At 53.1% G+C, this 26,500-nt stretch overlaps 3 protein-coding genes across 4 annotated transcripts in view; 2 read left to right on the forward strand and 1 right to left on the reverse strand.

The window, feature by feature from the left end:
* The window catches only part of LOC136663892 (poly(A)-specific ribonuclease PARN-like), a 3,316-nt gene extending 3,122 nt beyond the window's left edge, over positions 1 to 194 (forward strand). The window contains exon 6 of the mRNA XM_066640858.1: positions 191 to 194. Coding sequence (XP_066496955.1) covers positions 191 to 194 — 4 coding nt within the window. The remainder of the gene's footprint in view (positions 1 to 190) is intronic.
* Positions 195 to 395: 201 nt separating this feature from the next.
* LOC136663893 (pentraxin-4-like) lies at positions 396 to 5,083 on the reverse strand. The gene is given in 4 exon segments (XM_066640859.1): positions 396 to 701; positions 703 to 1,197; positions 1,199 to 1,207; positions 4,955 to 5,083. Coding segments are annotated over 4 exon segments (939 nt in total).
* Positions 5,084 to 6,829: 1,746 nt separating this feature from the next.
* On the forward strand, positions 6,830 to 15,242 carry BFAR (bifunctional apoptosis regulator). Of its 2 annotated transcripts, none has more exons than XM_066640625.1 (8): positions 6,830 to 6,912; positions 8,529 to 8,859; positions 10,533 to 10,734; positions 11,280 to 11,449; positions 11,857 to 12,001; positions 13,376 to 13,546; positions 14,413 to 14,615; positions 14,879 to 15,242. In XM_066640625.1, the coding sequence occupies exons 2-8, from the start codon at positions 8,600 to 8,602 to the stop codon at positions 15,069 to 15,071; spliced, it is 1,344 nt and encodes a 447-aa protein (XP_066496722.1). In that variant the 5' UTR covers positions 6,830 to 6,912; positions 8,529 to 8,599; the 3' UTR covers positions 15,072 to 15,242. The 2 variants fall into 2 exon arrangements, with proteins under 2 accessions (XP_066496722.1, XP_066496723.1); XM_066640626.1 differs by having other exon boundaries at positions 6,883 to 6,951.
* Positions 15,243 to 26,500: the final 11,258 nt, after the last annotated feature.

Below are 26,500 nucleotides of genomic sequence, written 5' to 3' on the forward strand. Positions count from 1 at the left end.
TCTCATGGCTTAGAACGTGGGTCTCTTCTCCTGGGCCAAGAGCAAGGCACTGTTGGTGGTGAATTTGAGCCCTCAGAGGCATTTGTAGGGTTCTCATGGCTAAGAACATGGGGCCTTCTGCAGGCAAGCCTTAGCCCCCCCCCCCCCAAGCCACAGCCGCTCCCCTCTATGCCTTTCTTGCACAAGGCAGGTAATTAGACACGGGGGAGAAAGTTCCCAAGGGGCTCTCTCCTTGGCTGGTGGAGAGGGGTTGCATGCACCATACATACAACCAATGAACAAGGAAAACTGTACCAGCTCCTGGCTGTGGAAGCACCTGCCCCCCCGGATATAGGTGGCAGCAGCACAAGCCCCCCTTTGGAAAGCCAGCTCGTCCATACGTACTTGTCCCTGGTTTACGAGGCACTTTGGGGCAACTCTTTTTCTTCGGAGGCCTTGTCTGTGACCGGCTGCTCTTGCCTGAGTGCCTGAGGCTCTAGCAGGGAAGGTGCTGGCCCCGGTTCTGTATCCTGCAGGGGCACTGTCTGACCCGGTGGGGAGCTGCTCTGCAGACCTCTGCCCTTAGACTGGGCCAGAAAGTGGCTGGTCTCCTGCTGAAGTTTCTTCCTCTGCCGGTGCTTGGCCCGCAGCTTCTTCAGGGTAGGGCTCTGCCCCCCGGCTGCTTCCGGCTCCTTCTCCTGAGAAGCCTGGTTCAGCAGGTGGGGCTGCTACCAGGGGACTGGGCAAAAGGACCTCATTGCGCATGGGGCTTTTCAGCTGCTGCTCCATCTCGTCCAGTTTGGTGCCCTGGCTTTTCAGCGCATCCCGGAGGCTCTCCAGGGCCTGCTGCAGAGTTCCCTGGCCAGCAAGCAGAGCCCGGGTGTCTTCTTTCTGTTGCGCCACTTCTTGGGACAGATTTACCAGGGCCACTTGCTGCTCTTGCTTCTCGGAGGCGCTCTCCCTCTCTCCCCGGTGCAAAGATTCTTCCAGGGCCCCGACCTTCAAGTCGAGCTTCTTGGTTCTGTTCTGCAGTTTCTTCATCCAGGTTTTCAGGTGGCTCAGCTCCCCGTGGAAGGCGGCATGAGTCTCGTTGGTGGAGGACTCCAATGTGCTGTGCTGGCTCAGCAAGTGCTCGAACCGGGCGTCAATGTTGTACGAAATGTTGTAGTTTCCCGCAATCTCCTGCAGGCGCATCAGTATCAGGGTGACCTCCTGAAAACCGGCGGAACTGGGGGGGGGGGGGAAGAGTTGGAGAAACTCTGGTTACACATCTAACAGCCTTCTAGAACGGACAGGAAACTGCCTTCCAACTTGGCCCATCTAACTCAGTAAACAGGTTCACTCCATGACATTACATAAACACTAGACCAGTGGTTTTCACACATTTGGCACTGGGACCCACTTTTTAGAATGAGAAACTGTCAGGACCCACCGGAAATGATGTCATGACCGGAAGTGACATCATCAAGCAGGAAAATTTTTGACAATCCTAGGTTGCAAATCCTACCCACACTTACCCAGGGGTAAGTCCCCACTGACTATCATTGTTAAAAGAATATGCATAGTAGCTCGTTAAAAGTACAGGTCTGTCACATTTCCCCAAATGCAGTCACATCCCATGAGAGCAACAAGTCTAATATATTCAAAATAAAATATTGAAATGAATGGGGACCCACCTGAAATTGACTCACGACCCACCTAGTGGGTCCCAACCCACAGTTTGAGAAACACTGGTGTAGGCAGTTAAGGGACTGCCATCATAAATGCAGTCTGTCCTTAAGTGGAAGGTCACTAAACAACGCATGCGCACTGAATGGCAGCAGCTTTCAAGGGTTCGAGCACAGGGCCTTGGAGCACCTCCAGCTGCAAGCGTCCAGAGGCTTTGGGGATTCATAGCTCCCAGTGTGGTGATCTATCCCAGGCATGTAACTACCCTACCTGCAATGGCTGTTCCATTCATTTCAATGGAGAGGAAGCCCATGTACATTTCAAATTCCTTTTGTGCAAGAACATTGACTGGGCACTTGTGAATACGTGCGGACCCTTGGGGTTGATTGCAGGGTCATGTTTTTCCAACAACTGCTTTGGAGCTGATGAGTAACCCCAACTATATTTAGGAAGTGATCTCTAATTATAAGGAAGTCTAGCTATTCATACTGTTAACTGGGAATCATTCTTCCCGAGTATGATTATGGATACTTCTTACGGCCCAATCCTATCCAACTTTCCAGTGCTGTCTCAGCTGCTATCCTACCCCAAGGTAAGGAAACAAATATTCCCTTTACATTGATGAGGCCTCCACGACTGCGACATGGGGCAGGATGCAGCATGTGCCCCATTGGTGCGACTGCATCAGCATAGGAAAGTTGGACAGGTTTGGGCCCGAAGTGTGCTAATTATTTCCCATGGTAAACATCTGAATCATTCTTTTCCTGTTATTGAGCAGGGTCCTTTCCTGCCCTCTAGAGCAGGGGTCTCCAAACTTTTGGCCAGAGGGCTGCATCAAATATCTGGCATGGTATAGAGGGCCAGAAAAAAATTTAAATATAAAATTTAAATAAATTCATTAGAGATGGAACTTGGATGAATGACTGAAATGAATGAATGAATGAATGAATGAATGAATGGGCTCAAATGTCCAGGATTTCTTCAAGCACCAACACAGCCCAAGAAATAAAGCACACACACTTAAATGGACCCCCATTCCCCCACCCCACAACTCTGGTTGTGTTTGGTCAACTGGGCCAGAGGCTCTCAGGGGATCAGAGACTGGCCGTGGGCCGGATAGAGGCTCTCTGCGGGCCGCATCTGGCCCCTGGGCCGGGGTTTGGAGACCCCTGCTCTAGATCAAGAGCCATGTTACTCTGTTGTTGCAAAAACAAGTCTCTTGCTTAGGGTCTTCTACTCTTTTCTGAATGGACACACACAATTGCCTGTGATTTGGATAGCACTTTAAGGACATTTTTGTGCGTGGCAGATTTCCTGGGCTAGAATACTGTACGTTGTCAGATGCAGGCATTGTTATCTTCAGGTGTGGTGAGTCTGCTTGTAGTAAACCACAACATGCCAGAGGTAGAGGCCAAAATTAATAAGCGGAACCCTCCCTCCCCATTCATCCCAGCTTCAGTACAGATGTTGTATATCAGAATGTTATAGCTGGGCAGACGGTAAGAGTTCATCTCAGCTCAAAAGGCCCCTGAAAGGGGCAGACAAAGTGTGACTATCATGCAGTGGCATTGCTAGGGGGATGTGGGGGGTGTGAGCCGCACTGGATGACATGCGGGGTGGGGGGGGGTTGCCACCACAACTAGCCAAAAATTTTGAATCTTGGTATTTTCAAATAATACCATCATGTTATATATCATTTGATGCGGAATTTCACGCGGAATGCAATGAAACAAACCACACTGAAATATCTCTCTTCTATCAAAAGTTATAGCCAAACAACCAGTGGGGGGCAGAGTAAAGGTACATCACCACGTCTACTGTCCCGGGGGGGACGACACTGATGCAAACCCTAATAACGCCACTGCTATTATGACTCCCGCAGCTCCCACCAACTCACTTTTCAAGAGGAACCTGACTCCTTCGGGGTCTCAGGAAGCTGCCAAAGACCCCGTGTCATCGCTCACCATCACTGACCCCAAGGTGACAAACTGTGTCACTGTATACACAGCAGCAAGCTTGCCTAGTATCTCAACCACACCAAGATCCATCAGAATTGCCCCCACCTGAAGAAAGAGGCACACACCCAGTGATCTCTTTCTCCAAGGTTCCCACAAACTGGGACGCTCAAGTTCCCCCTGCTCATGAAGACGATTCTTTCTCAAGAGTCCCATGGCTTTATTTATCGTTGCCTATTATAGCCAGTTACTGGGCAGACAACTCCAGCTATGGCCCCTGCAACCCACTCAGGTAGAGAGAGAGCTTTCCCAGCCCTGAGGACCTTTCATTTTCCACCTTCTGCGGCCAAAGTGGGTGCTGAGCTATGAATTCTCCCCAAATTCTTGCTCGGAGTTGTTGAACCCTTTACCCCTGTGCAGGACGCTGTGCTTGGCTCTTGTGATCCTTGGGACTCCCACTCCTAGGACCTTCCCCATTTGCAGCCTTTCTCAATCTGTGCTCGTACTTTAGTACCTGGGGCACAGCACCCCAAGTCAAGAGCCGCCACACCTTCCCATCAGGCTAAGTACAGTAGACTGGAAGGGATATGGAGGGATGGCTCCATGGATTCCATTGCAACAGCTCTTCAAGACTTCATTTGTCAACCCTCCCAAAACGTTGCAGGATCAGAAAAGAAAATTTGGAGGGCCAAACTTGGTGGTGACCCCTGGTGTTATTAGCTGGAAATGCACAAGCAGAAAGGACCAAGAGAGAGATCTGGTGAGTTGTGAAAGAGAGACATGAGTTGTGTTTGAGGATGAGCCACACACAACAATTCTAAGTGCATAAGAGACAGAGAAAGGACCAGCAAAAAAAGAGAGTTAGGTGGCTTGCAGAATTACAGCCCAATCCTATCCCCATTTACCTGGGAGTAAGCCCCATTGACTCTAAAGGGACTTACTTCTGTGTAGACAGGCATAGGATTGGGCTGTGAGGTGGCTTGTATTTCAGTCCATGCACCTTGCTTGATCTAAAGCCTTTCAACAATTCAATTTTAAAAATGCCCAAATTTTAATTTTAGCATGTTTTCCAACCCAGTTGAAAACTTCACAGCTGCTTCCCTGAGCTTCCCCATTAACTCTGATGGTCCTTACCCAACTCTGGGCACAAGCTTAACCAGGTCTACTCAGAAGTAAGTCCTATTTTGTTCAATGGGGCTTACTCTCAGAAAAGTGTGGTTAGGATCGCAGCCAAACTCTCATCCCCAGACCTGGCCAAAGACCCCACAAGCTGACATGTGGACACAGCCCAGTGAGATTTTCCGGATCACGGGCCATGCTCAGTGGGGACAGCCCTGGGATCCCAGGCTCACCTGCTCTTCCAGTCTCCGAAACCTTTCGAAGAAGGGCTTCCGTTGCTCCCCTGTCCCGGGTGGCTGCTGCAGGAGGGTGCCCTGAAGACAGACAGTGCCCAGAATTAGCAGGATGGGCACAGATGCCATCCTGGGGTGGGGCAGCCGCACTGATCCTTCGGGTCACTCTGGGGTGAAGGGAGGGAATTTGGTTCAGTCCCCCTCTTGCTCGCTGGTGTGGTGTTTGTGAGCAACTGCTGAGATTCCTCCCTTTACTCCTAAACTCTCAAGTTCCTCCCACCAGGCTAAAAAGAGGCCCGAGTTTGTTCTCAGAATAGATGAGATCTACAGACTTCTCTGGCATTCTCAAGAAGCCAAGTTTAGTTCAGCAACTCACCAGCCAAGTAAGAGCAACTGTGGGGGAAGGAAGGGTGGGCCCGGCTTGCTTTTGGGACCCTATTGCACAGGGGTGTGGATTCGAGTCCCACAATATGGTCCTAAATCGCCCTTAAATCCCATCAAAGACTTGGACTTGACTTGGAGCCAGGGACTCAAGACTCAACTTGGGACTCAAAGGGCACAATCCTAACCCCTTATGTCAGTGCTTTACAGCACTGGCATAGCAGTGCCAATGGGACCTGTGCTGCATCCTGCAGTTGGCAAAGGCCTCCTCAGAGTAAGGGAACGTTTGTTCCCTTACCTCAGAGCTGCATTGCCCTTATGTCAGTGCTGGAAAACACTGACATAAGGGGTTAGGATTTGCGCCCAAAGCCATTCTCAGCTCTGAGTGCCTAGGTGTACATGTGTGTATGAGCGCAACCCTAAACAACCTTCCAGCACTGACATGGCTGTGCCAATGTGGCAAGCGCCGCATCCTGCAGTGGGGAGGCAGTCAAGGGGGCCTCCTCAAGGTTAGGGCATGCACTGCGACTAGGTCAGTGCTGGAAAGTTGGTCAGGATTGCGCCCTGCTTGTTTGCTTTTCCCCCCACTGCTTCTCCATCATGCTGCAAGACCTTGCAGGTGATCCAGAAGTGGGCATCTGGATGGATGAGATGAGGTGGCAAGGTAGGTTCCAGGGGATGGCGGCAACGTGATCACTAGGATCGTGCCACTGCCAGGAACAGAGGGGCTGTTGTTTTATTTACCTGTCTGCGTCAGCCACTGGGAGGTTTGGGATGGGAAGCCCACCTGCCCCTCCCCCTGTAGAGCCAAGTGGCTGCAGTCAAGTGCCTGGTGACAGCCCCTGCACTAGTGGCTCCCTCTGGGGAGCTGTGGAAACCAGCCAGGGGAGCCATGGAATCCTTGTGGAGACCCCGCCGCCCCATACAATGTATTGGATTGGAGATGTGGGTCAGCTATGGGGGTGACAAGGTCTGTCACTGTGTGAGTGTGATCCAGTTAGAAGGCTGCATCTGGTTTGTGCTCTGCCCCTTCCCTTCTCCATCTTCCTCCCTCTGTAGACTGTAGGCTCTTCAGGCAGAGCATCCAAGTCTCTGTCCCACAGCACCTAGAAAACCCCTTTCCCAAGCTTAGAGCTGACAGGCATGATATCTGGCAGTGAGGTCATGGTGGGTGGGACCTTAGCCCTCCAATCAAAACTTGGACTTCTTTTGCACATGCAAATTAGGTACTAAAGTCCTCCAATCAAAGCTTGGGCTGCCTCTGCATATGCAAATTAGGTTCTAAAGCCCTCCAATCAAAGCTTGAGCTGCTTCTGCACATGCAAATTACGTTCTAGGGGTCCAATCAAGTCCATTGTCTTGACTAGTTCCCCAGCATGCGTATGCGCAGAACGGGCGCCCACCCAGGGGAGCGGCAGTGGCGGCGTCGCCTCTTTTTCCTCTGGGGAGATGACGTCACGGGGGAGGAGGAACTAGCGGAGTGCGACCAGTGCGCCTGCGTGCGCACAGGACCGGAAGTGGGCGCTGGCGGACCCCAGCAGCGGTTTAGGGGATGGCCGCTTCCGCCTGCGACTGAGGTGAGGGGAGCTGGGGGCGCGTGGCTCCGCCCCCAGAAGGTACCTGGGGCGGGGGCGTGCCTGGCGCTGACAGGGCCCTAGTAGTCATCGCAATAGGAGGAGCGGCCTGGGGAGGGGGGAGGCAGGTGGAGAGGGAGGTCTCTGCCCCGAAGCAGCGCCAGTCCTGGCAGCGACGCCCACCTGGGCCTCAGGGGAGCCCCCAGGCAGAGCCCCCCGCCCCCCACAAGGCCCAGGTGAGCCCTCGCAGTCAGGCCTATGGGGGCAGGGGGTCTGGGCCCCAAAGGGGGGCAATGGGGGTTTAGGGGGTCTGGTCCCAATGGGGGGCTCAGGGGCTCTAGGCCCAGGGTCAAGGGGGTCCATGGGGGTGCAGGAGGTCTGGGCTCAAAGGGGGGGCATGGGAATGCAGGGGATTTGGGCCCGGGGCCATGGGGGATGCAGGTGGTCTGGACCCAAAGGGGGCCATGGGGGATGCAGGTAGTCTGGGCTGTGTCGAAGGGGGGGCCATGGGGAGTGCAGAGGGTCTGGGCCCAAAGGGGGGGCCATGGGGGGCACAGGGGGTCTGGGCCCAGGTTCAAAAGAGGGGCCTCCCCTCAGAGGCCCTGCACCCAGCCCAGCAGCCAGTTCCCAACAGAGGGAAGCAAGGCCTGGAGGCAGCAGCCCTCCCTTCCCCTGTTGTGGGCTCGTCCCCAATTCTGTGCTGGGGGTTTCAGGGGGTAAACGGCTTCCATTGGACTGTTACAACCAAACGTGGATCAAGCTGCACTTCCACCCCTGACCAGCAGCCAGGCGCCTCTGGGAAAGGCAGGCAAATTGCGTTTCCAGCCACTGCCCCTTGGAGGCACTCAGGCTCTGGGCACAGAGGAGGAGGAGGAGTCGTCTCTGTTGGCTGTAGATGAGATTACCCTCCCTCCATGCGTCTGGTGAAGTGGACTCAAAGCCTGTGGAGTTTTCTGTCATCCGAATTGAGCCCGGGAGGCAGTGTCTTTGGTTACCCCAGACTGGCAAGGGAGGGTCTGTGTGTTCCATTAGGTTCCATGTTTCAAAAATTTGGCACCTGTCTTTAATAAAATAAACATTAATTTAATAAGTAAATCCAAGCTGCAGGCTGGTGTCTTCATTGGGAGGTTAAATAGAATGCCAAGCGCAAGGGAGTGGCAACAGGATGCAAGTATCTTGTCGCCTTGTGTGCCCTTGGAGGGATCTGGTGGGTTGCTGTGAGATCCAGGAAGCTGGACTAGATGGGCCCCCTTTGGCCTGATCCAGCAGGGCTCTTCTTATGTTCTTCTCTGGAGAGAAATTGGTCGGTTGTTAAGGTCATGCTAACACACTGCTAACTCTAGAAGCGCCCGTCTGTCATATGTGTGTTTAGCCCCTGATAAGAATAAAAGATCAGCCCACAGGTTTGTCTAGCCTGGCAATATGTTTCTCACAGTGATCGGTCTGGATTTCTCCAGGAAGTTGACAAGGAGGGTGTGCGGATGATGCCGCGTTCGCTCTGACTGTGCTGTGGTTGAGACTGCAGCTTCTCCCTCCCATCCACCCCGCCCCCCCCATTGCACTGTCTACCTGGCATTGTCTGAAGGGGAAATGTAACCTCTCTTTTTGCTCTTTTCCAGGAAGAGTCATATGCTTCAAGATCTAAGATCCCGAGTGGCCTTTCTCTGGCTGCTTCAGGCGCCCAGAGAAAATGGAGGGGAGCGTGACAGTGGATGCAGAGCAGCTGGACTCCAAGGGCGCTGCTGCTCCTGGGATCAGCCGGCAGATATCGGTCAGCGTGTTCTCCTGCCATTGCTGCTATGACATCCTGGTCAATCCCACCACCCTGAACTGTGGGCACAGCTTCTGCAGGCATTGCCTGGCACTATGGTGGACATCCTCTAAGAAGACCGAGTGTCCGGAGTGTAGGGAGAAGTGGGAAGGCTTCCCCAAGGTCAACATCCTCCTCAGGTGACCGCAGCAAAGTCTCGTGGGTGATCGTGACACATGACCTGCATTTGTTTCAGGCTCAGCGTATGCTTAGAGCAGGGGTGCCCAAACCCCGGCCCTGGGGCCACTTGCAGCCCTCGAGGCCTCTCAATGCGGCCCTCAGGGAGCCCCCAGTCTCCAGTGAGCCTCTGGCCCTCCAGAGATTTGTTGGAGCCCGCACTGACCTGACACAACTGCTCTCAGCATGAGGGCGACTGTTTGACCTCTCGTGTGAGCTGTGGGATCAGGGCTCCCTCCACTGCTTGTTGTTTCATGTCTGTGATGCAGTAGCAGCAGTGAAGGAAAGGCCGGCCTTGCTTTGTGCAGGGCCTTTTATAGACCTTGAGCTAGTGCAAGACCTTCATTCATTCATATAAGTTCATCTTTAATATATTCATTTATGTAAACTTATGTAAATTTAGTCAAATTTTAAATGTAAATTAACTCTTTTTTTTCCCCAGCCCCTGACACAGCATCAGAGAGCTGATGCGGCCCTCCTGCCAAAAACTTTGGACACCCCTGGCTTAGAGTGAACTCCCCCAAGGACTGTTCCCCCCTCCTTCCTTTATTCTGGTGCTTAAATGGTTGAAATGCCCTTCATGGTGGCATTTAAGTGTTGCAGAACTAGAGCTCTTTCTCAGCTAGAGAGAGGAGCCAGCCAGATTGCCTCCACTGGCTTTAATGGTTTGTGACAAGTAGCCAGCACAGACCCAGCAGAACAGCTTGTTTTAATGCATTTTTATATCCCACTCATCCTCAGAGGAGCTCAGGGCACAAGTAGGTTTCTCCCCATGTTATCCTCACCACATCCCTGGGAAATAGTGATTGCCTCAAGATCGCATAGGAAATGACATGACCGTGGGCCCAATACTATCCAATTTTGCAGCGCTGGTGCAGCCACGCCAACAGGGTGTGCACTGCTGTGGGGGAGGAAGTCACAGAGGCCTCCTCAAAGCAAGGGAACATTTGTTCCCTTACCATGGGGTGCACTGCAGCTGCATCAACTCTGGAAACTTGGATAGGATTGGGCCCTGAGTATTTGCATCATGCCCCCCTCCAACACTCTTACCATTACACCACACTGTCTCTCTTTGTTTTAATCATGCATTTATTGAAAAGGCTTTTTTTCCTGAAATTTTAACAGTATTTCAAAACAGAGCCTAAAAACCAACTTGGGTTACAGAAGCAATATCGATATCAGGCACACAAACAGTGATTTATTCTCGTATATTTAATGCAATTTATATTTGCTTTTCCTTTGCTCTTTGGACACCCAAGGTGGCTATATAATATGCAATCATAAAATATTAAAACAAACATTAAAACATCACAAGCGGCAGGAACCAAAAGAGCCGCAGTTAAATAGCAAAAGCCACAGAAAAGGTGCATTTCCTGGAAAAGAGCAGGCTTGACTTACCTTCAGATCCAAAATGAATTGTCTGCCTTAGGGCACAGTCCTAGCCAGGTCTACTCAGAAGTAAGTCCTATTTTGTTTAATGGGGCTTAGTGTGGTTAGGATTGCAGCCTGAGGCAAATACTGTCTATGAAGAAAGGGAGGGATACGGTTTTGAGTGGGGGAGTATCTAGGTGAGCCCAGCTGGCAGTCTTGTTGCGAGCGCAGTGTGATCTCATCAGCCATCTCTTCTTTCCTTTAGGGATGCCATTGAAAAACTGTTTCCAGATGCCATTGAGCAGCGGAAGGGTGATATCCAGCAGAACAGCGATGTCTCCCTCAGCCTGGCAGCCTTTCAGAAGTATGGGAGCGATCAATCATCTGCCGCTCCGAGCGTGGCAAGGGTTAATCCTCGCGGAGGGGGATTTTTCTCCGGAGTTTTGACGGCTCTAACCTGTGTGGCGGTATGGTTTCTTTTCCCCTTCAAATCCCCCCTATAGATAGCGCTGTGCTGGAGGTGTGTAACTGAATATGTTTTTTGGGGAAGAGTCCATTGTAAATCTGAGCACCTTGCGCGCTTGTGGCCCGTTACTTCCTTGCACCAAGGGGTAAGGTGGGTTCCAAGGAGATTCCCTGCCTCCCTTTCCCTCTTGCCACTGAAGGCTGTGCCTGGTGGAAGGGGGTTGTCAACAGGAAATGAGAGCCGTGCTGGCTGGTCCCAGGAAGTGGCCGGCATGGGCTTCGTGCGCTCAGCGTTCAGTACACATTTTCCCTGGTAGCACTTCTGCCGCACAAGATCTTTGGTCACCTTAGCAACGCGGTGATGTGTCGTGGTGTGAGGAAGGAGCTTACCCAGGGGGCACCTGCGTAGCCTGTGGTTGAACAGGGCAAGTTTGATTCTAGGCTTGCTGGGCCCAAGCCCAGAGTGTGGCCTGACTTTGCTTTTGCTAGTGCATTCCAACTCTGCGCCCAGCACTCCACTTTACTGGCCCTTTTGACTGCTCTCCAGGTGGTCTTGCTTGGCTATCACTGGAGCAGCCGGGAGTTGGAAGACGACCTCCTCGTCCACAAGCCGGTCGCCAAATGGACGGCTGAGGAGGTGATCCGCTGGCTGGGGCAACTGGGACCTTGGACAGCCCTCTACAAGGAGCACTTTTTATTGGAGAGAGTGAATGGAAGGTGAGAGAGGCCCAGTTGGAGACACGTAGGCTGGTGGGGAGAGAGAAAGGAGACTTGGTTGCAGTCAGAGCCGGGCTTATCAAAGATTTTGTGTCCTTCAGGTGATGTGAACTTTGGGCAAAAGAGGGTGTTTCCAAAGTAAGTGTCGGCCGCTAGTTGGCCTGCTAGTCATAGACTGCTGTTAGTTGTCTTGCTAGGAACCTGTTAAATTCTAGAGTAGGTGGATGGTCACACTTGCTTTTGGTGCAGACACACACAGTCCCTGACCTATCTTACTGGTTATTGTAGAAGATTACTGGTTTTAAATAAGCTTCTTACCTCGATGTGGTCTGCAGCCTTGGTGGCCCAGTGCAGCTTGGAGTGGGGGTGGGGAGGATGTTTTCTGTAATGGCAACTGCCTCTTGCAGGCTGCTCGTAACACTAACGGAGGAAGACTTTGCCAAGGCCCCATACCACATTGAGAACGGGAGCCACAGAAAGGCCATTTTGATGGAGCTGGAACGGGTGAAGACCCTGGGGGTGAAACCACCACAGAATCTTTGGGAGTACAAGGTAAGCCGACGCTTGCAAGGAAAGACCGCTTGCCCAGTGGCTGCAGGGCTCCATCTTGTCATGCAGCTGACCTCTAGGGACCGCTGGGCCAGGCATACAATCTGCCCTAATCTCGATTCTGCTTTGGCCAGGTGCCTGCCCTTCTGCGCCTGGCTTGGAAGCCATTTTAGGAGGGAGCTCAGACAGCCGCACCTATCCCCGACCCATGCAGTCTCTTCCATAGGTAGCGAGAGATCAGCCCAGGGGAGAGTGGAATAGTGGCAAATTTCCTCCCGGTTCTAGTCAAAAAACACTGTAGGTGCCCTGGCACCACTGCAGACACATAAGAACATAAGAGCAGCCCCACTGGATCAGGCCATAGGCCCATCTAGTCCAGATGAGGTCTCTTGTTATCTGGTGTGCTCCCTGGGGCATTTGGTGGGCTGCTGTGAGATAAGAACATAAGAGCAGCCCCACTGGATCAGGCCATAGGCCCATCTAGTCCAGATGAGGTCTCTTGTTATCTGGTGTGCTCACTGGGGCATTTGGTGGGCTGCTGTGAGATACAGGAAGCTGAACTAGATGGGCCTATGGCCTGATCCAGTGGGGCTGTTCTTATGTTCTTAACTACAATTCCCAGGAGGCCTTGCAGGTCTCTTGTTATCTGGCGTGCTCCCTGGGGCATTTGGTGGGCCGCTGTGAGATACAGGAAGCTGGACTAGATGGGCCTCTGGCCTGATCCAGTGAGGCTGTTCTTATGTTCTTATCTCACAGCGGCCCACCAAATGCCCCAGGGAGCACACCAGATAACAAGAGTCCTCATCCTGGTGCCCTCCCTTGCATCTGGCATTCTGATATATAGCCCATTTCTAAAATCAGGAGGTTGCACATACGCATCATGGCTTGTAACCGGTAATGGATTTTTCCTCCGGAAACTTGTCCAATCCCCTTTTAAAAGGCGTCCAGGTCGGATGCCATCCTGTGGCAAGGAGTTCCACAGACTGACCACACGCTGAGTAAAGAAATATTTTCTTTTGTCTGCCCTAACTCTCCCAACACTCAATTTGAGTGGATGTCCCCTGGTTCTGGTGTTATGCGAGAGTGTAAAGAGCATCCCCCTATCCACTCTGTCCATGCCCTGCATAATTTTGTATGTGACACGTTGACGCCCAGAGCCTGCCTCTGGATGGACTGCAGCACAATGCAGGGCGCATGGTGGTGTGTGGTTGATGCAGGTCCTGTGGTGGTCTGTGTCTTGGGATGGAGTCCTAGAAATGGCCAAATCTGCAAGAAAATTTCTTGCAAAAAGAAATCAGGAGCTTTGCTGCCTGCCCTGCCTGCTTTCCAGCTCAGCCACTGACTACCTTTTCATTGCTGCCTTTCCCGACGTCTCAGGCGGTGCACCCTGGAAAGTCACTGCTCCTCCTGTATGCGCTGAAGAGCTCCCCGAGGCTCACCCTGCTGTACCTGTACCTGTTTGACTACAACGATGTGTTTCTGCCTTTCATCCACACCATCTGCCCTGTGCAGGACGAAGAGCTGGAGGACCTCCTTGCAAGATTGCTGGTAGGTGCTGATTTGCACAGCAGGCGAGGGAATCTCCATCTTGAGGTCTGCCTCCTAACTGGCAGGGTATCTGCGGCAGCGATGCTGGAGTGCACGCACGGGTGCACCTTTTAGGGGTTAGGAGCTCCACAGTGAGCTGAAAAGGAGGCGGCCACCCAAGGAATGCTGAGAGTGGCCCCAGAGATGCTTCCCAAAGGTGTTGGGTTGCGCAGCGTGTGCCTTGGTGTCCCTGTCACATGTCAGACCCTCATGGTTTCTTGCCACTGGAGTTCCTTTGGGGAACTGGTAGGGCCAGTCAGCCTTGTCAGTGTGGAATGTGAACGGGACACATTTGAAGGCTTCTTTGGTGCTCCCAAACTGGAGAAAAAGTGGTTTGCCGGTTTCTGGACCGTATCCCTGCTGGTGGGAGCTCTTATGTTTTAATGTTTCTCCATTGGGGGGAAAATATCCCCGAAGAGAGAAAACTAGCACGCCAGCGAACAGGCTAAGACGACTCTTTCCCTTGACTTCTCTCTTTCTGTCTGCGGGGAATTTCTTTGAAATGTTTGGCTAGAGAAGAAGCTGTGAGGCATTGCGGTCTGGAAGGGACTGTGATGCATCAGTTAGTTGTGTGCTTCCCACCCACCCCCCAATAGGAAGGCAGCCTGAGCCTCTTTTATGGATTCTGCTCCTCTTTGGATGTGCTGCTTGCTCACTTGAGAGGCGCTCAGAGCTCCCCTTGGCACCCAGGGCACCTTCCCGTTTGCCCTGCAGTCTGCACGGAGTTGGGCTCCTGGTCTCTGACACACGGTAGAGGGCAGAAGAGGCATGGGGAGTACTGCTTGCTCCGGCTGGGCTCTTCCTTGTGATGCCTTCTGTCTCCTCAGGACCTGAAGGCGCCAGCCTGGAAGCAGTGGCGGGAGTTCCTCCTGAAGTACTCCCTGCTGCCCTACCAGCTCATCGCCGAATTCGCCTGGGACTGGCTGGAGGTGCACTACTGGACGTCTCGCTTCATCATCGTCAATGCCATGCTGCTGTCCGTGCTCGAGCTCTGCTCCTTGTGGGCGCTCTGGTCAAGGAGGGAGCTGAAGTACGTTCCGCTTGGCGCTCCTCCTGGGACGAGGAAGTGGGAATGTGGTTCTGGTTCAGGCAAGAAAGATGTAGCAGTGGGGGGGGGGTGTTTCTCGCAAGCTGGGAAGGTAGTCGGCCTGTCTGTCTAGCCTCCCTGGGTCTCTGGGATCTTCCTCTGCAGCTTTGCTGTGGGCCTGAGGCTGTGGATGTCTTCTGAATTTGGTGTGCAGGAGATGGTGTAATGGACGGTTCTGTCTCCTCTCTTCCCCCCCACCCCTCCAGGACCATCCCCCGCCGAATGTGGAGCCATTTCTGGAAGGTGTCGACCCAGGGACTCCTGGTGGCCATTTTCTGGCCCCTCATCCCCCAGTTCATCTGCAATTGCCTCTTCTACTGGGCCTTGTACTTCAACCCCATAATAAATATAGACCTGGTGGTTAAGGAAGTCCGTCGCCTGGAGACCCAGGTGCTGTGAGGGGGCCTCCTGGCCCGTCTTCTGGCGTGAACTCCCAGCCGTCCAGCAGCAGGGAGCCGAAGAGGAAGCAGCCGGTTTTCTGGCAGTCGGCTCGTGCCGATTCTGGGCTGGTTTAATGAATAGGGTTGCCTGCTTTGCCACTGTCTTCAGGAAGTGGCAGGGCGGGGGCGGGGGGAGACGCAGCAGGGGCTGGGGGTGGGCAGGGAGAGGGGAACCCCCCCTTGCTTTCCTCATCAGGGTGTTTTGGGTTGGGGCGTGGTGAGGCCCCAGCCTCGGCTGCCGGTTTTTGGTCCCTGGGAGTGCAGTCCGGAAAGCTGGGCGCAAGCTGTACAGCCCAGCTGTTTGTCAAGGGCTGGGCTGGGAATGAATCGTGTGTTCGGCCCTTTCAGACTCTGCCTACCGAATGAATATTGGCCCCTTCTGAAAGGCTTTCACACGTGAAATGCACTTCCTCTCTTCTCTCCCTTCCCAGCCCTGGGCATTTTTATGAATTTGGGGGTGGTTCTGTGGTTGAATTGATTTTCTAGGTCTATTTGCCAGCTGCATCTGTGATTTTCCAAAGGCCAAAGGGGTGCCCCGCATGTCCCTGTGGACCGTGAAGTGCTGGTTTTGGTTGGGGACAGCATTCTCCTTTGTTCAGTGTGTGCCAGACCCAGACTAGTTTGTGTGTGTGTTTTAAGTGCTTTTGTTCACCCCCCTCCCCCCACAAACGAAACCTCTGTGTTTGTATGAACCTGATCCTGAGATTTGCATATGAAAATTTATAAGAATTGAACAAAGATTTTTTTTTCTAATATTTATTATTGTTGCTTATTGTGTAGCGTCCCACACTTGCACAAGCTCACCTTCCCTCTTGTCCCTGCGACAACCCTGTGAGGGAGGTTGGGCTGAGAGAAAGCCACTGGCCCAAGGTCACCCAGTGAGTTTTGTGGGCTGAGCCTGGATCTGAACCCCTGTTCACGCCCAGCACCTTTATGGGCAGCCTGTGGCAGTGGCTGACTTTCAGGAGTCCTTTGACGTACGCCAAGTTACCTTGTAGAGTCTCTGTGTTTTCAGCTTGCAACTCAGTGCTGTTGCGGTTTTTACCCTGCAGTTCAGCAGCAACAGTGAGCTGGGGCCCAGTCCAGACTGCATGGGTTGCATGCTATATGAGGGCTTGGGGTGCAGACCATGACTCTCCAAGACCTGCTCCCCAGAAAACCGCGACAGTCTGGATCGAGCCATTTCTGGGGTGCACTTGGGCCTCCCACCTCAACGGGAGGCCCATTTGCCATTGAAATGAGATGCACCACAGTGAGAAAAGGGAGCACAGCCAGCATCAGCCCTCCCTCCATTCTGCCTTCAGGGTTTGGACTGTCTAGGCCCCCCCTGAAATCCATTCAGAAAGGTCCTTAATGCTCCTTGTTGGCTCAAGAACGGCTGGGTCTTCTGGGAAAGATTGGAGTGCGCACCAGGGCAATGCCTGGACTGACCTGGGGGAAACTGACAGCCAGTTTTTGTTTGTTTTGCTTTAAGAAGTGAGATTCTGCTATTGCATCTGAATGCCCTGTAGCCATAATGGTTAGCTGCAAGGCGTTGTGGTTTTCCTTAGTCATCTTCACACTGGGGGCTGTTTGTGCCACACAAGGCGTCTGGCCAGAATATTAATTTGGCATTGTAGGGGGCTTTCGACAGACACTTGGCCGCAGTGCGATCACATTCGCAGGCCAATTTTTGGCACTTGTCTTCTATGTCTTCTGAAAAAGAAAATGCAAGACAGAGAAACAGTTAGGCAAAGTCTTTGTTTGTGGGAGCGTAATTGAATGGGCCCGGGGTACCTGTTCTCCCAGGGCAGCTGGAGGGAATGCAGGAAATTAAGCTTTGCAGTGCCTGGGTAACTAGAGTCTGTGGACCACAGTTTCGCACTGCACCTTAAAGGCCAACAAACATGCACCACAATCCTGGCCTCTGCAGGAAAGCTTGGAAGCAAGACCCCAAATCTTCAAAACGTCAGCCTTAGTTCTGTGGTTGTATGGAGGGCTACAGTGGCCATCCCAGCAGATGGGGTGCTGAAGGGGTTTTTCTCCAGCAGCCCCCCTCATGAATTAGCTACTCATGGCCACGGGAGAGGGGGTCTGCCTGGTTTGCAATGGAGAATGATACTTGTGTCATCACCCCCCACCCCAGCCCACACTCAGGAAGGCTAAGCCTGGACACATGTTAACTTGGGTTCCTTTAGGGCAGTGGTTCCCCAACTGTGAGCCACAGCTCCCTGGGAAGCTGGGGAGCCATGGAATCCTTGAGAACCTCCCCCCCCCAATACAATGTATAGGATTGTAGGCTTAATGGGGAGTCGTGGCCAATGGCCAGTAGGCCAAGGGAGCTGCCAGTCAAAAAAAGTTGGGAACCACTGCCTTGGGGGAGAAAGGCACGATTAAAAAAATACTGGGACTCCAGCACATGTTTGTGGACCCAAGAATGGGAGGGGGAAAGCTAGCTGTAACAGAGCCACGTGGGCAGCGGGTGAGGAGGAAAGGGGCTCACCACACTTGGCGCGATTGTTCTCGCACTCCCACGTGTAGGTCTGCATCTTGGGCGCACAGCCGGCTTTCTCTGCCTTCCCGTAGCAGCAATCGTGCTCAAAGCAACACCTGGCAAGGCCGAAACAAGCCGATCAGTGGTCTCCAAATGACGAGGTGCTCCTCCTTTGCAAGCAACTTGCTTTTAACCAAATGGGCTGATGTTTGGGTCGGTCATACTTCGAATGCGTGCTTCCTGCCTGAGAGCCCCAGGCGGAAGACCGGGCCAACAGCTGCCATGGGGTTTGTTCTCTGGTTAATCATTTTGTAAGTGTTTTGATGTACGGCATAACCTAAACACACATTACAGATGCACTGTGGACTCCTTGTTAGCTTTGGCATTTCCAGGTTTGAATCCACCCACAGTTTTCTACTACTAATTAGGAGTTCTCAGGTGTGCAGAACTGTGTGCTGGTTGCCAGCAGGCAATAGAGCTGGCATTTCTCTTGGAGAGCAACTGGCTTCATTATAGAGCCATTCCCTAGCCTAATTTATGACCCCACTTTCCCGTAATGCCCAGGTGCCTCAAGGCCTTGGCTGCTCCTGCAAGAGCCTGTTCAGCCATTGTGTTTGTGCTTGGAGGCCCTTCTCCCTGTTCCCTGCCTTCCGTGATTAGGTGGGTGGTGACTGGCAATGTCGCCTTTGCCACCACGGCCGCACCTTGTATCTGGAATGCCCTTGCTGGAAAGTTTTGCTTGCTGCCCAATCTGTGGTTTATTTGCTCAGGCCTTTTAGCACATCAGAGTAGCTGTGATATGAATTGCTTTTGCTGTTCTATTACTTGAGTTGAGCTGGACATCCCAGCATGGGCACTCCCCTGCCATGCCAAGGCACACATTCCTCAGCGCCTCTCTGTGATATAGGGGTGATACCGGTGCGCCTTATGCCATAGTTACATGACTTGTGGGAAGGCCTTCGAATGCGCTCTCCAGGCAGGAGCACAGACTGCTTTGCTCTTTGACCATAACGTGACTAGGGCCCAATCCTATCCAATTTTCCCGCACCGATGCAGCCACAGGGTAAGGGAATAAATGTCCCCTGCAGGAGGCTTTCCTCACTGCCCAATGCAGCGCATGCCCCACTAGCACAACTGCATCAGTGCTGGAAAGTTGGACGGGATTGGGCCCTAGAGTTGTTAACAAGTTTTAAAAACACCCATACAAGCCAACAGCAGCGAAGCCAGCCTAAGAGCCCAGAGAGAAGCATGTGAGAGGGAAAAGTGCTTTGCCTGGAGCCAAGAGAGAGTGTCGCTCGCTGGCGAGCACTAGATGACGTTGAAAATGGCTGCCGCTGGCATTTGGAAGCAGGCTGGTGAAGGCAGACCGGGACTGTCCTGCAGAACAGGGCTGCCCCCAAACCTTTATAATGTTATTCCCTGTCTTACTGGCACAGAGATTACCATTTAGGAGCCTGTCATTTAAGGTGTGTGCGTCTGTTGACATAATGGAAAACACCGCATTTTGGTGCGTTAAGGTATTTTCTTGAAATTAAAAAAGATCACTCTTCCAGTTAGAAATAATACTGTGGCTGTATCTGCTGCCATTATACCCCCCCCCATACACTTTTAAAGCCTTTAAAATTAAGAAAAATGAAAGCTTGGAGTGAGAACGTAGAATAAAATTTCATTTGTTTTCAAATCGTAAATCAACAAAAAAAACAAAAAAAAAACACCCCATTGTCAAATATCTCTCTTAATGAGCTTTTAAAAGTGATCCAGTCTTTAACCCCAAAAGAAGAGGAGAATCGTGTGACACGAAATTGCTGTGGATGAGCGAGGGAGAGTCAACCAGCGTGACCGAACCACAGGACAAGCACAGAGTGTCCAAGTGTGTGCAGAGGTCAGGCTCTTTCCGATTCTCAGCCCAGAAGAAAGCAGGCTGGGTGGCCTCTAATTTGCCAACGCCACGTCTTAAAAATCAGAACGCTGTCCCCCTAGGCCAGCTTTGGGGTAAAACACCATCTGGGGAAGAGCCTTGATCACATCTGCAGAAGAGGTGGCCAAACCAGTGCTGCTGGTTGAACTAAAAGTAGCCCTGTGGCAGAAACAGCGGAAGCATTGGCGAGTTTGATTTGCGCAGCAGCCGGATGGTCATTTAATTCATCCCTTATGATTATATGTATTTTTAGCGTGTTCCAACAGCAGCTTTGGGGATGTGTCTTCTTTATGTGCGGGGTTCCCCTGGAACACTGTCAGAACTGTGTTCCTTCCACATTTCAGTCCTGATATAAGGATGTACCTGGCCCACTCTGCAGGGTTGGTTTTTTTGTTTTTTTTTAAAGCTGAATCCCTGCAGTCGACCGATAAGGCAACCCCCTCCCCACTTGGCCTCATGCCTAGAGAGACAACTGGTTGCTGCTGGGCTGGCAGACATCACTAACAAGGTCCGCAGCACTCGGTCCCTTTGGCCCAGTTGAAGCCCTTTGTTTATGCACAAGCAGATTTTCTTACCAGTCTGCCGGGTCCCGGGGCCAGCCGTTTCCTCCCAAGCCGCAGTAGCACCCATAGCGCAAGTAGGCAAAGGGGGTGCGCCCGGTTGAGCACTGGATGGCCCCAGCCAGCTGGAGCAGTCCTCTACGGTTCCGAGAAGGAGCATTTCTCAAGCTCCCGTTTGCAGCTGGGGGGGGGGGGGGGAGAAGAGAAAGAGGGAACATAGCATTTGGGTCAGTGTCTGTCAGAGAACACGTGGGCTACGGTCCTAAATTGGGGGTCACTGGAAACTTCCTTCCATGCTTGCCATTCATACATACATAAGACCTTTATTGGCATAGATCAGGGGTGCTCAAACTTTCAACTTTAGGGATGCTGGACCTTTAACAAGTGTATAGAAGAGCGAATTGCAGCAGGTGCAACTTGTCATCCCACAGATGACAAGCTACACCTGCTGAAATTCTCTCTTCTATACACCTGTTAAAGGTCCAGCATTCCTAAAGTTGAAAGTTTGAGCACCCCTGGCATAGATAATGGAAATACGAAACAGCAACCAAACATTAAACATTCAGAGCACACAGTAAAATAAAGCACTCGTAATCATCCAATACCCCCTCCCCCCATTCACCATAATATAGCAGAAGGGAATATTCCGTCCTGCCAGAATCCCAGAAACAAAGTTGGCAACCTTGTCGAGAGAGTCAGTTTCCTCTGTGGAAAGAAGAGTTTGTAATTTAAATGAATCCTCCCAGCCCTGCATTTTGTTCAGCAGCGGAGCCAGATAGATCTTACGAAGGGTATCATGGAGTGGGCAGTAAAAAAAATACATGATGTAATGTCTCCACACAATTCCTGTCACAGGTACATCCTCTTTCTGAGTAGGGAATGCCACTAAACCTGCCCGCTAGCAGAGCTGATGGAAAGACCTGCCATTCCAAAGCCATGAGATGTGGCCAGCAGTTACCCAAAATCTTACAAGTGAGGAGGAGGAGGAGGAAGATGTTCATTGGTAAATGTGGTTGATCCCCATCTAGTTTCTGGGCTGGGTGAACTTGACCCACCCCTGGGAGGGGAACAAGTTGCATTTACAGGTGCCCTTTTCTATTTGTCCAGGAGACCTGTTACCGGTCAGAAGCTGACCAACGCACAGCCCTTAGCAACACAGCCGCAAATTGTCACGTACCACGAGCAACATAGCCATTTTTTTTTTTTGCTGTCCCTCACATCCCCGTAAACAATGGTATGCATCATCTCCCCCTCCATTGCTAGCTCTAGCCTGGTTCACCCACGCACCTGTTACTTGATGGCTGCATCACCAAGAGATGCCTTGCTCCTGCTGAATGGGCGGTACAGATGAAACCACAGGCAGGCCCTGCTTTGGTCTATGGAACGGTCTTATACAAAGGACCCAATCCTATCCAACTTCCAGCACTGGTATGGCTGTACCAATGTGTGTGCATGTGAGGGGGCAGTCATAGAGGCCTCCTCAAGAGAAGAAGACATTTGTTCCCTTACCTCAGGGTTAGATTGTGGTTAGATCAGTGCTGGAAAGTTGGATAGGATTGGGCCCAAAGTCAGACTATTGGCTCCCTCTGATGAGCAACAGGTTCTTGGGCCGAGAAATGTCTTTCTCAGTCCTTCCTGGACACGCCCTTTGGCCTGCGCACTAATGGTCTGCCATGGAGCTTGCCTGAGACACTGAGCAATGCGCTTTTCATAGTTGTGACTGCGCCGCCCCAGAGCCAAGGCCACAGCCAGAGGTTCCTTCCAGGCATTGAGTGAAGCACAGGAACATGTGAACCCAGGTCAAGTAGCACGGCAGAGGCGTGGAGGCATAGAAATGGAGACGTGCTAGAAGGGAACATTGAAGACTCCACCAGGTTATTTGCCATTGGAGAAACTGTCATCTCCCATGGCTTGCAGCAGGACTGCGTAGGCCTTATTTGCTTTCCCTGAGGAATGTTTACCTCCCAGCCCAGCCGGCAAAAGAGGAAGTAAGAGACCTTGTGTGATGAGCACCCTTGTGCGCACCAAGTGAGCTGTTGCCCTCAGGTCATGCGCCTCGACATGTCACTGCAGGGCAACCAGGAATGGGCCACGGGCCTTCTTCCTCCAACTCCTACTAAAGAGAGGGTCCCACAGAGCAGAGGAAGTGGTGGGACCTCCCAGTGAACTTTCCCTTCCACTGCCAGGCCAGGACACACGCCCAGGAGCAAAACCCACACAACCAGTTTCATGCGCCCCAGGAGGCTTTGAACTGCAAAGGCTCGAACAGTTGCTTTTTGTGGCACTTGGAGCTCTGAATGATCGGGCAGGGTGTGGGCAGCGAGTCCTTCTGAGGGTGAGGGCCTGCTGGGGAGGCAGGATCTCCTCTGCTCACTCATAACTGCTCTCTGGCACTCATGGGTTGGATCTACCACCCTTGTCAGAGCCAATGGCTTGTGGGTGGCACAAGACCACCTTGTGCCAAGGGGCCTGCGGGCTGCTCAAGAATAGACATGTTTCCCGTTCTCATCAGACTCTTGTGGGCCATGCCCTTCCAGGTTGGTTACGCTCCATGTGTTTTATGCACCTACGTCAAAGCATTGTTGAGTCACGGCTGGCTTTTCACTTGGCCTTTTGTGGGCTAAAAAGGTGTGGCGTCAATACATTAACAGGCCCTGCCAAGGTGCCACAGCAGAGGCCTCCTCTTCCCTGCCCGTCACTTGCTCCTGCCTCTGTTTGCGGTCTGCCTGTTCATTAACCAGGTAAATTCAACACAAATGCAGCCTGCCCTGTTTCTGCCACTGGTGAGAGTAACAGTGGCAGCTCTGAGAAAAGAGCAACACCCTTCCAAGACTCTGGCACACAGGGCCACATCCGCATAGCCTGCCCAAAGCCAGACATTCTCAGGTGCTCCTCCGTCATGGAGATCTTGGTGCTGGAAGCTCAGGAGCTCAAATCTGAGGCTTTGTGCCACCAAGGCTGCAATTCTAACCACACTTTCCTGAGAGTAAGCCCCATTGAACAAAATAGGACTTACTTCTGAGTAGACCTGGTTAGGCTGGTGCCCCAGGAGTCCTTTCTACAGACTGAATGGACCACTTCAAACGGTGTCCTCTCCACCCAAGCCTACTCTTAAGTAGTGTCTTGGTCTAAGCAACCCCCCCCCCCCCCGCACTCCATTAGCTGACGTGGTCACTGTGTGTGGTTAAGACCATGCATTATGAGCTGGAAGGAAGCCCAGGTGAAAATGTCACCCCTGCCACAAATGTGCCCTGTGGTTTAAGGGCAACTTGTGATTTTTCTTAACCTCAGTTCCTTCATACTGGTATTCTGGGGACAATTGCATGGACTGCCATTAAGGACTCCTGAGATAATATATGTGGAGCACCGGAGGGGGGGAAAAAAAGCCCTTTAGTAGAGAGACCCTGCAGAATCAGAAGGTAGAACAGGGCAGCCCTTTGGAACAGCCCCCGTCACCCTGACAGGCTGTCACTGGTCACAGAGCTGGGCACTTGGGTGCGCGATAAAGCCCTAAATCTCAGGCAAAGGGGGGCTCTTGAGAGCCCCACTGCGCTGCCCTGCCACGTCTCATAAAAGCGGGCTGGGAAGGAGGTGGCCAGCTCAACCCCCTACCCCAGCAACCACTTGGAAGCACCGCTAGGCTGGTGGAACATTGTCTCCTGGACTTGACAGGCACCCCCTTTGATCGCGCTGAGCAGTCTGCAGTTACAAGAATGGCTGAGAAAGACCTCTCTCTGCCCAAACCCCCGGAGAGCTGCTGCAGTCCAAGGAGCCAAGAGGCGACCCCAGGTTTTTCTCCCCACCCATCTTTCCTTTGAGGGTGCCAGCCAAGATCCTGCAGAAGCCCCTTGGCTGGTAGCCTGCAGGCTGTTCAGGGCACAAGTGGCTCGGAGCTTGTTCCAGGCAGATGCTGCCAGCCAGGGACGGAAACTGCAGGTCTTCTGCATGCAAAGCAGGAGTTCAGCCCCAACCCCAGCAGGGCCCACGGAGATGAATTTTACCAGGTGGTACCAAGTTTACTTTGCACCCCTTCCCTTCTTCACTGGAACACAATTTAATCTGATAATTGGGTCATAATTTCTATGATCTATAAAACGATGGAGGCTCACACAGAATCTGAATGCTAGTCTTCACACAATATCTGCAAACATTTCTGAGATCCTAGAGCTTTGCTGGCTCCCCTCCTTTGGCTCTGAGTCTCCCTTTTTGACCCTGAGCCCAAGTACAATGTACCCCCTGCACCTCATGGGCCCTGGGGAGATCAGAAAATGTAAGATCCCAGGAAATTTTCAAGCCCTTTGCTTTGGCTCTGAGCCCTTGGGGCAGGGTACAATTTAAACCCTGCCAACCCCCAACCCCCCATGGGCCCTGCTAGCTGCCCTGAACTATGGCACAGCTCGGCTTGGTACACTGTGTCCCACTCTCCTGGTGCATGCGTGTGTCTGTGCACCTGTCTATCAAAAGCACTGCTGAATCCAAAACCTGCTGTCTGAGGTTGCAGCTTGACATTCCCTAGTGGTTAGAACACCTCCAAACGGAGGTGCGGCATAGGGCAAAAGCAGCCAGGAGTGTACAGGGTTCAACAGCCCCACCTGAGCATGGAGGTTCCCTGCAGACCAGAGAGAGAGAGAGAGAGAGAGAGAGAGAGAGAGAGAGAGAGAGAGAGAGAGAGAGCTACCTGGTGGGGGGTTCTTACCCTGCTGCGATGTGGAAACCAACCACCTCATTCCTGCAGAAGTAGCTTTGAGCAGACAATAGGAAAGGGCTGCCCCTTTTGGAAGCTGTTTGTTGTCAGTGGGGCTCAACACACCTTCTCCCCCCACCCCACCCCAGCTTCTCCCCTCAGACAAGGCTCCATCCATCTGGCAAGTGCTTCTAAGGGCCCGATCCTATGCACGCCTACTCAGAAGGAAGCCCTATTGTGTTCAGTGAGAGACTTACTCCCAGGAAAAAGTGGCAGGGATGGCAGCCTAAGGGCCACTGAGTGACAGCCCCATCCCGTGCATGTCTACTCAGATGTTAAGTCACATTAAAGTCAATGGGGCTTACTCCCAGGTTAAGTGTGGAGAGGATTGCAGCCTGAGTCCCACTGGATTTTGGCTGGGCTTACTCCTGAGTAAAGAGCCACGATCCCACAAGGATTCTCAGGACTTGGCAGGATGGTGGTCTCCCTGACTTTTGGCAAGGGCAAGACAGGGCTAAAGGCTCCGGGCTGCCCCTGCTTCCCCACCCCTTTCCCAAGCCCCCTTTCTCCTTAATCCAGACATTAAACTGCACATCTCCATCCAAAGCGCCTGGGACCCCCACCCCGTCCATTTGTCGTCGTGTCCCGCCCCCCCACCCCCCATCCCGACAGCGGAGCTGCTGAGCTTTGAGGATTCTGGAGGTTGCCACCCCGATCACTGGTGCCCAGAGCACAGGGTGGTCTGTTCTGGGTGGAAGTATCCAGTGGCGTAGCTAGAGGGGGGCAAAGCACTAAGTCTTGAGGGGAGCGTCAAGGAGCCCTCCCCTGTGGAGCCATTCCGGGCGGAGGAACAAAACGGAGGCGAATGCAGAGGGCAGTGGTGGCGTAGCTGGAGGGGGGCCTCACCGCAGCGTGCAAGGGGCCTCTCCCTCTCCCCTTCGAAGCCCTTCCAAGCAGGAGCAAAGGGGTCGCGAATGCAGAGGGGAGCGGTGGCGTAGCTGGAGGGGGGGCAAAGCACTCAGCCTTGCAGGGTCCCTCTCCCTCCACTTCGGAGGCATTCCAGTCGAGGGGGGCAAAACGGAGGCGAATGCAGAGGGCAGCGGTGGCGTAGCTGGAGGGGGGCAAAGCACTGAGTCTCGCAGGCAGCCTGCAAGGGGCCCCTCCCCCTCCCCTTCGAAGCCATTCGAGGCGGGGGGAGCAAAGCCGAGGCGAATGCAGAGGGGAGCGGTGGCGTGGCCGGAGGGGACAAAGCACTAAGCCTTGCGGGGGGCCTCACCAAGCCTCTCAAGACTTAGCGCTGTGCCCCCCTTCCAACTACGCCACTGGCAGCCTCTGCAGAAGCCCCTGCCCAAGGTGTGTCTCTCTCCCCCCCCCAGGTGAGCTCCGACTTACCTGACGGCAGCAGCAGAAGCAGGAGCAGCAGCAGGTGCCGCCCCGCCGACGAGCCCATCAGAGAGGAGGCGCGTCCGTCCCGTCGAGGCTCCCGGCAACGCAGCAGCGGCGGCGGCGGCTGTTCCTGAGACGTGGCGGACGGCAGACTGCGGCGCGGCCGCCTCCCGCCCTGCCAGCTGGTCCTCCGCCGCCGCCCGCGGGCTTCCTCCCTCTCCACGTGCTGGCCCGACGGGGCGCCCGCGGGAAGCCCCGGGGCGGAGCAGCGTGGCAGGAGGCCAGGCTGGCAGCAACGTGGGTGCTTCCCGCTTCCTCCTGTGGGGCTGGCCCCCTGGTGGGTCGTGGGTGGCTGGAGGGAGGGGTC

This window comes from Tiliqua scincoides, chromosome 13 (genome assembly GCF_035046505.1).
Source record: "Tiliqua scincoides isolate rTilSci1 chromosome 13, rTilSci1.hap2, whole genome shotgun sequence".
Lineage (NCBI taxonomy): Eukaryota > Metazoa > Chordata > Lepidosauria > Squamata > Scincidae > Tiliqua > Tiliqua scincoides.

Bases quoted from the DNA above. Each gene is read 5' to 3' on its own strand.
- BFAR (XM_066640625.1), top strand. From the start codon at position 8,600: ATGGAGGGGAGCGTGACAGTGGATGCAGAGCAGCTGGACTCCAAGGGC. The intron at 10,735-11,279 runs GTATGGTTTCTT...ACTGCTCTCCAG, and splicing joins CGGCTCTAACCTGTGTGGCG to GTGGTCTTGCTTGGCTATCA. The intron at 11,450-11,856 runs GTGAGAGAGGCC...TGCCTCTTGCAG, and splicing joins TTGGAGAGAGTGAATGGAAG to GCTGCTCGTAACACTAACGG.